The sequence below is a fragment of the Brachyhypopomus gauderio genome, unplaced genomic scaffold (assembly GCF_052324685.1).
Source record: "Brachyhypopomus gauderio isolate BG-103 unplaced genomic scaffold, BGAUD_0.2 sc168, whole genome shotgun sequence".
Lineage (NCBI taxonomy): Eukaryota > Metazoa > Chordata > Actinopteri > Gymnotiformes > Hypopomidae > Brachyhypopomus > Brachyhypopomus gauderio.
Window position 1 is genome coordinate 178,150 of NW_027506989.1, and position 8,751 is coordinate 186,900.

The 8,751-nt window shown below is 39.7% G+C and overlaps 1 protein-coding gene, 1 long non-coding RNA gene and 1 other non-coding gene across 5 annotated transcripts; 2 read left to right on the forward strand and 1 right to left on the reverse strand.

Annotated features, from left to right (window-relative positions):
- Positions 1 to 2,073: 2,073 nt before the first annotated feature.
- On the reverse strand, positions 2,074 to 4,073 carry LOC143501309 (uncharacterized). Its single transcript, XR_013126875.1, has 2 exons — positions 3,932 to 4,073; positions 2,074 to 2,244 (listed from the first exon to the last, which is right to left on the reverse strand). It is a non-coding gene; the product is annotated as an uncharacterized LOC143501309 (long non-coding RNA).
- LOC143501308 (syntaxin-11-like) lies at positions 4,024 to 6,542 on the forward strand. 3 transcript variants are annotated; one of them, XM_076994973.1, is made up of 3 exons: positions 4,025 to 4,162; positions 4,916 to 5,035; positions 5,131 to 6,542. In XM_076994973.1, exon 3 carries the CDS (start codon positions 5,136 to 5,138, stop codon positions 6,015 to 6,017), a length of 882 nt encoding a protein of 293 aa, XP_076851088.1. In that variant the 5' UTR covers positions 4,025 to 4,162; positions 4,916 to 5,035; positions 5,131 to 5,135; the 3' UTR covers positions 6,018 to 6,542. The 3 variants fall into 3 exon arrangements, with proteins under 3 accessions (XP_076851090.1, XP_076851088.1, XP_076851089.1); XM_076994974.1 differs by having other exon boundaries at positions 4,029 to 4,162; positions 4,911 to 5,035; XM_076994975.1 differs by lacking the exon at positions 4,916 to 5,035 and having other exon boundaries at positions 4,024 to 4,162.
- A 2,120-nt stretch (positions 6,543 to 8,662) lies between these two features.
- Positions 8,663 to 8,745, forward strand: trnal-uaa (transfer RNA leucine (anticodon UAA)). The gene has a single exon. It is a non-coding gene; the product is annotated as a tRNA-Leu (tRNA).
- The last annotated feature ends 6 nt before the right edge of the window (positions 8,746 to 8,751 follow it).

Here is an 8,751-nt window from a genome sequence, read left to right on the forward strand (position 1 = left end):
GCGCATGCGCACTCACTCATGTCTAAAATAATATTTGGAGTTACCCTTTGCACTGCAGTAGTGTTCCCCAGTAGTGTTTCGTCCCACACCCTCTTCTCTCAAACACACGATTAAGCTGTCTGATGCTGGTACAAGGGACAGTTGGGGGACTCTGAGAAGTTGGACACGAAGTCTGTTACTGTCTGTCCTAACCCACCCACCAATGCCTGATATGCCCCCCGCCAGTCCCACTGTGGCTTCCCCTTTTGTGTTTTTACTCTGCAGTGTTTAGCAGTATCCACTAACTTGACCTGCAGTTTTCTCAATAAGGACAGGCTTGATGTGACTACTGTGAATATCATACTATGAATAACATACATATATGTAGTTAACTTATATGTACAGTTAATCTGAAGACTTCTGTTTTGTGTACCTATCCTTAGAACTTAATGATGAGAGCTTTGCTTGCTCTCTGCACAGCTGTGTTGTTTCCTGTAGTCTATGATTCTTTAAAAAATGGTGATGTATGTTTGTTTAAGTAATACATATATGCCAGAGTATATCTGTTTCCATTGAATTTGTGTTGCATAAATGGCATTCTCAGTATAAAAGTTCATTAAAACCATATAGCTAATCCCTCCTCAAATGGTTTTTACAGGAGATAAGTATTGATCATTTTGAAATTTTGAGTTTAAATGAGGCCAACAAGACATCAAGGCCACTAGGGTTATTCTGTAGTACATTTTACTGTAGATAATACAGTATACTGATTTCACTGAATACTGTTTCCTGAACAAACACATAAGTACTAAAAGTGAAAATACTAAAATTCTCTAAATCCTGGTGCAGTGAATAACAGAGCTTTTAAATTTAGTTTGGATTCTCAGGTCAGCCCTCTGCTCTCAGAGTTGATCATCTCAGGTTCAGAGCAGACAGCCTGGAACACAGGGCATCATGATGCTTGCACATAGGGAGCCCACAAAGAATATGTGAAAACCAGATAAAGATGAAGAGTGATGTCATGGGCCTCCGGCTGTGTAACACCATTTGGGTTCCGAATAACTACTATGTGTGCGCCAGACTGCTTTGAAGACCTGTGGCATTAAATAATTAAAGTCATCAGAATGGTGGAACATTTTTTAAAATAATGTTTATTTAATAATAAATAAATGTGTTCACAATATTTTTCTTGTAAATAAAATGTAAAAATATAAATGTGCCGTATTTGTCAATTGTGATTTTCACCTCAATTGGAATTTGTCCTCCGCATTTACCCATCTCTGCAGTTAACACACACACTAGTGATTACTAGGGGGCTGTGGTGCACACGTGCCCAGAGCGGTGGGCAGCCCTAGCCCGACGCCCGGGGAGCAGTTGGGGTTAGGTGCCTTGCTCAATGGCACCTCAGTCCTGGGAATTGAACCCACATCCCTAACCACTAGACCATGACTGCCCCGACTGTTTTTTTAGCCAAGGTGAATATAGCTGAGGTACAGTATTGTTCATAACAGACAACAAGTACACGCTTTTTACATTAAGCAAAGTCTGTTTCCATTCTGATAGAGGCAAAGATTTTGTCAGCAATCAGCAGAAGAAATATTTCAAAAGGCATGACAGAAGCAGAAATATGAAGCCATGGAATGGCCCTGAAACACTGTTGCTGTGCGGAATCATTGCGGTTTTTTTTTTTTTTTTTTTGGGGGGGGGGGGGGGGTGCCTAATCAAGCAGAAACCTTTAGATTCATAACATTTTGTTTTCATGTGTATCTTATGTGCATCAGTGGTAAAAAGGAGATCAGTGTCAGTAAGTGGAGATGGAATTCTTCCCCAGGTGCAAATGTGACAGCTGTGAGCTGTAGTTCCTCATTATAGAACATTTATGGAGTCAGCGTTTAGTTTGGGGTGAATGTAACCACCATAGTTGATGCAAACATGCAATAAGATCCTGAAGAAGCATAGCTCATGGTTTACACACAGATATTTCAGTTTTATAATTTGGACATGGTGCATTTTCTCCCACCCATTTAATTAAATTACAAGGAACATACAGATTGTGTTTCCCCCTCATTTTATGTAACAATAACCTAACATTACTGAAGCACTGAACCATGAATTTATTATAATTTTTTTTTGCTGTGAGAGAGAAACAAAACATTCTGTTTTATTCAAGTGGCATTAAATTATGTCTTCTTTTAAAACATAATGTCTCTTAACAGCTTAGTCACTTGGTCCAAGCCTCTTCGTGCATAATGGCACCGTGGTCTGCTGTGGGTGAAAAAAAGCCACATGCTTCTGTAAATGCCAAAGTGCAAAGTGATCCTTGATGCTCTTCCTGTTTCCGTATTTTAGGAGTAATTGTTATTAGATCCATAGATTAACAAACTGTTCCACCCCAGATGCATGAGATACATTGTTATTTTAGCTTCATTTTTAACCATATCAGTTTAGATCAATTCAGAAGAGCTACATAAACTCATTACATTAGCTAAAAGTCGGTCCTTCCTTATTTGTCAAACACAGTAATTAATTTAATAATATAACCGAAACTATGGAATCACCAATGCAAAATTAGAGAATCGAGGATGGGTAAAAACAGCCATGCCATAGTTTGGTAAACATTACACACCCTGCAGATGGATAAAACAAGTTGGGAGCTAAGCCCTGAAGACTCATTACAATAATGAAAAAGCTATTGAGCACACACACAATAGCACTACAAACTAAGGTAATAAAATATACACAAAATAGAAAAAAGTGCCATCCCATAATTTAACGTAACCCAACTGTCCAAGAAATTATTAAATGCTCCTGTTTTGGCTGGTTGTCTTAACAGCTGAAGCACTGAGAGAATTTCTCCTCAGTTCGTCTAGCACAGGCCTTCAATGTGATACTGTAGTCAAATTGTTTAATGGCATCAAACTTCAGAGCATGACTTCAGCAGCTTCAATGAGAACATTACCAACAGCTTCTGTGTGTACAGACATTCTTTCTTTCCTTACTTTTGAAGTCTGAGGTCAATCAAATTTCCACAAGCACTTCATCTCAGAAGCACACATGCATAAACTGCTAAACAAAAATCTGATGCAACAATTTAACTTTCAAGCCAGAGAGTAGGCCTACAACTAATTCTTAGCTTTACTGCCATCATGTGGTTACAATAAAGAGATATGCACTACATTACGTTGCATTTTTCAGATTATGGGTAATATAACTTCATCTAAGCTACTTACTTTACATATAGTTTTAACAATTGAGAAAAAACCTCTAATAACTGTCTTACTCATTGGTAGATCTAATGTGAAATAATATCTTCTCTACAATATATTAAACTGTTAGTGGTCTAAAAAAAAAGTAAAAAAAAACACAAATTCTAAATTGTACTGAAGTCAGTTCAAAGAATTTCAGTTTGTGCAACATTAATTTAGCTAGGCCTATAGGCAATTTAGTTTGGTTTACTATTTTAAGTACCTATTTTAAAAATAAGATTTAAAATAGTAGCCTATTTTAAGTATTTTAGGTTTTTAAGTAACTTAGTTATAGGCCTACTATTAGCCTACCTAACAAATTCGAATTAATTGTAACTCTAAATAATTCAGTTACAGCATGTAGGCCTATAGCAATATAATCACAAAGAGTGTGTATCCTAGTATTTTTAAGAATTACCTTTTACCTAATTAATGTACCTTTTTGCACGGTTGAGTACTGGCATTGCTGGCATCATAAACGTTTGCCTGTTAGCAGTGGGCCTACTGACAATACCTCAAATTTAGTTTAAGCCCGGGGCAAAGGGGGAAGTCTGAGGTATCTGGCAATCTCACTTGGGCACTAACGGCACCACAAGGTTCAAGTGTTTTGAATCGTAACTTTAGGAATGTATATTTTGGTATGGTTAGTCTACTCCGATTCTAATAACTACAACATTATACAACATGAAGTGTAACTTTAGGCCTACCTTTTTTCCCATTTTTTTCTGAAATTGATGTAACAGTAAACGTCACTCTCGAAAAACAGAGCAAAACCGAGGCTAAAAGAAACTGAACACTCCTGCTTTCGAAACACCCACTACTCGACTGTCTGTTATTTCCTGCAACGATGTGAGACTTGTGTTTGAGGAGAAAACACTTCGTTATACTTCAGTTTTAAATGAGAGATTTTTTGGATTTTTTACGGAACATGAAGTAAGGTATGTAACATATTCCTCGTTATTATTTGTTTACTAAATACAATTTTAGAGTGTTATACTTTCATGAAGTTTATGAATACTTTTACTCGCTTCATCTAGAGTTTCATCTAGAGCAGGTGGTCAAAGAATCGCATGAAACTTGATCTTGTCGACCAAGCTTGTTTGATATAATCTGTTGCTTAACAAACTGGCACTGAAGCGTTTAAGACACCATTATGAAAGGTTTTGATTAAGAAAGAGTATAGGCTACGCCTGACGTTCTTCACTGAAGCGGGAACTTTACTGATATGTGATTTAACAATAATTATTACCTACATGTCTACACATGTCTGAATTCTATGTACATACAACTGGATCAAAGTGTTCATGAAATGCCCTTCAGTATGAGTAGATTGTTATTATAAACATACCCCACCCTTATTATTTAAATACACATTTCATACTACATTTTTTATTACTGTTTCTATTTGTATTGAGTCATGAATCAAGTAAACATGTTTACCCAATAAAGATTTATAAAATAATAGTTGCTTTTACTGATGTCCTAGTTTCTGAGACCTTAGATAAGGGAAGTCCCCACCCGTTCTCTCGTTATACTTGATAGGAAGTAAGTGTCTTAAAAGCATGACTTGTATTACTCGGAAAAAATTCGTAACATCTAACTACAGCATGCATGATGGTGTTTCTGTGGCTTTGCAACACGGGGGGTTTTCGTGAGTGTACTAAATCATCACCTCCCTCTCAAAAGAACAGTTGCAAGAGGTCAGTCTGTTCATTTCAGAAGTCCCAAAAGACATCTGCAGTGGTTGCAGTGGTTGCATTACAATGTGTCCATATCTCTGAAGCTTGCTAAGGCATCACATGATAGAACCTGTAAGTATTTGTGTATGCCAATCTTGCTGAATGAGTCATCGGGGCCAGTGCTTGTTCAACTGATCGTGTTTTCTTGTTTCTCCATTGTCATGTAGGCAACATGAAGAACCGACTGAATGAGCTGAACGATGCCGTGCTTAAGGAGCCCAAGGAAGAGGTCGCCACAGAGGACGGGGATCGCGCGGACGAAGCCCTGGTGCAGCAGTACGCGGTGGTGTTCGAGGGCGAGGATGTCATGGACAGTGTGTTCAGGGAGGCACAGACCATGCACAAGAAGATCGCTCACCTGAGGCTGGAGGTGAAGAGGCTGGGCAAGCAGAACGCGCGCTTCCTCACCTCCGTCAGACGCATCAGCAGCATCAAACGCGACTCCAACGCCATCGCACGCAGCATCAAGGCCGACGGAGAGAAGCTCTACGCCAGGCTGCAGCAGATGGAGGCGCTGTGCCGAAAGCTGGAGGAACTGCACGGGCCCCAGGGAGCCCTCGCCCGCATGGTGCGATATCAGTACGTCTCCTTGACCGGGGCCTTCCACCAGGCCATGTTCGAATACAACGAGGCGGAGATGGCACAGAGGGACAACTGCAAGACCCGCATCCAGAGACAGGCGGAGATCATGGGCAGGGAGGTCACCAGCGACCAGATTGAAGAGATGGTTGAGACGGGCAAGTGGAACGTGTTCTCGGACGACCTGGTCGCAGACGGGCGAACGTTCCGCTCTGCGCTCACCGAGATCGAGAACCGACACAAGGAGCTTCTGGAGCTGGAGAGTCGCATACGGGACATTCATGATCTGTTTTTCCAGCTGGCGCTACTGGTAGAGGAACAAGGAGCTATGGTGAACAACATTGAGAGCAATGTATGCGCAACACAAGAATACGTACTTCGTGCTACGGCCGAGGTAAAGAAGGCTGTGAGATATAAGAAGAAACACCCATGCAGACAGCTGTTTTGTTGCTGTTTCCCCTGTTGCAATAAGTAATGAATAATGTGTATTAATTCCTCATCGTGCCTCTTCAGTTTCACAATAACCGTTTACGGAAGTTTACAGAAGGTACTAGTTTAAAGAACATTGAACTTAATTGTGCAGTTGATCATGCTAGTGTGTAGCAGCGTAGCATATTTGCACGAAGGTCGTGTTATTAACAAGATTGTGTATCCCACCTGTTTCTCTCACATTATTGTTGTTTTCCATCTGCCACACATGGGTCTGTGGGCTGGCCATGGTGGGTGTGACACAGCCCAGTTATTTGGTAACCACAAGAGCATCAGTGCATGCTGTCTCTCTTTTTTCTGTCCTGTGAATGTTAAAGAATGTTAACCTGCATAACAGTTCTGAAGAATTGTTGTGTGTTCATAATTGTGTCAGTGTAGAAAATATTTAAAAGGTATTGTCTGATCATAAAAAAACCCTTTGTTTCTATAAGGGGTACTGTCATCAAACATGGTATTAATGTATACTGTTTTAAGGTTTGCTTTAATTTAATAAATTGCTTAACTCTGCTTACTCTGTTTTTAACTTCCCTATTCTGTTACTTTGTTTAACTGATGTTGGAAGACATTGCAACACTTGTATTATCAAAGGTTCTTAGTAAAGAGTTTGCAGTAAGGGGAGTCGATACTATAATAATGCATAATATGGAACTACATATAAATACAAAATATCCTTACCTTTCATTTTAGGTGAATATGCAGTCGAGTTATTGAACTCTTCATCAAAATGGCAGCATTGAGATGACATTGGTGGGGTATACTGCCGTGTGCCTTCTGGAAATGCACTGTAATCATGTAGTTGCTCCAATTTAATTTAATTAAGGACTCTAGAGGAGGTCTTTGACTTGGCTGTAGATAACTGTTGAATGAATTTTTTTTGTGTGGTAATACACCTGCTTTGTGTGAATATTGTTTGAAAATTAGCTCTAAATACTTAGCTCTTGCATTGGGACTTGTTTACAGTATGACAGGATGCACTGATGTCACACAAATGCAAAAATGTATAAAAGGAGCATAACTTAATGCAGTAGAGTTTCAGCATGTTTGAAAAGCAACTCCCTGTGTTATTTACTAAACTACAACAGCAGCCACTTTAGCAGAAGCACTTTGCTCAAATAATTTGCCACTCTCTACTTCACACATCAGTGGTCAGTTTCACTTCTGACCAGAGATTATTTTTGTGGTCCGTGAGAATTTTGGATTTAGAATGGATACTGTGGTTCACCGTCATCCTACTGCAAGATCCTGTGACCCACTTACTGAATTCTAGCAGACAGAGCCATGTGTGTTGCTGTAGGACGTTACTTAAGGAACTTTAGGAAGTTACAGCTCTGTCACAACACTTTGTAGACGCTTTCTCACCTTCAACATGGCACAGTAGCATAGTACTTGATACATGCACCACCCCTGAGTCAAACCCCAGCGAAATAGGAAGTTGTGAATTTACATGAGCTGCTAATGTGAGAAATTAATTTACCAAGTGAAATGAATCTAGGGTAGATATATCTCCTAGGTTATTCACACATGTTAGCATTTTAAGCATTTTTTTTGCTTGAATGTGAGACTTACAAAAAAGGGTCATAATGATGAAGCTAGATTTATTTTATGGTTTATCTTTACGTAAAAGTGTCAACTTTATTGTCATTCGTTCTCACAATTTTTTTGACTGAAGAATAATATATTGTATCTCTTTGACAGTCCTACAGTTGACTTCAACAAAATGTAGACAACAGTGCATATATTATAAATATATAAATACATCTCTATAGTGTAGATGAAATCTTCACTAAGTACTGATCCTGATAGGAAAGGTCAGCAGTCTAGATGATAGACATTGTTAATGGGATGGTTAGCTAATTTACATCTATATACAGTACACACTGATTACCTTAATACCCTTGTTGGAGGAGCTGACAATGTGTACAGATTAATGTGAGGAAAGTTTAATTTCAGGTGTCAAGTGACTGTGTTCAGTAGGGAGTGCAAATAGATGTGAGAACAGAGCTAAGGAAGCACTTCAGATTGAATCCATTGTAAGTGTCCATTTAGCATGACCGCCCATGAGAAGAAACGTGAGTCTGATGGTCTTAACCTGCATGTTCCCCAGCCTACGTCCAGATGGGAGCAATGTTAACAGGCCTGTTTGTGAACGAGGTCCTTTGAGACGCAGTAAGCTTATAAACTTACACACACACACACACACACACACCAGCTGGGCAGGCTTATCTAACCATTGAGCAATGTAATCTAACCATTGAGCTCAATGGGCGGTTTGTGATGTACTCCACAGAACTTGACGCTGATTCCACTGTAGCAGTACTAATGTATGAGGCCACGATCGTCACTTTTGTCTTACAGACATTCAGTTATTGTATCCTTGCACCTGGACTCTGGCTGCCTTAGTTCCTCTAGCTCTCAGCATTGTTAGCGATACGTCCTAAGGGGTCATCAGCAAACGTAATGCCGTGGTGGCTGTGATCCCTGGTGTAGCTCGTATCTTCAATACATGGGTGCATGGATGACGCCTAACTACATAAAGCCTACACCAACCAAATGTTTCCGATGTTTTATCCACGTACTATGAGAACGCTACCTAGAACTACCTGTGTGAATATCAGCAACGACTTATCCGTGACCAGGATGGCCGAGTGGTTAAGGCGTTGGACTTAAGATCCAATGGACAATTGTCCTCGTGGGTTCAAACCCCACTCCTGGTAAACGCA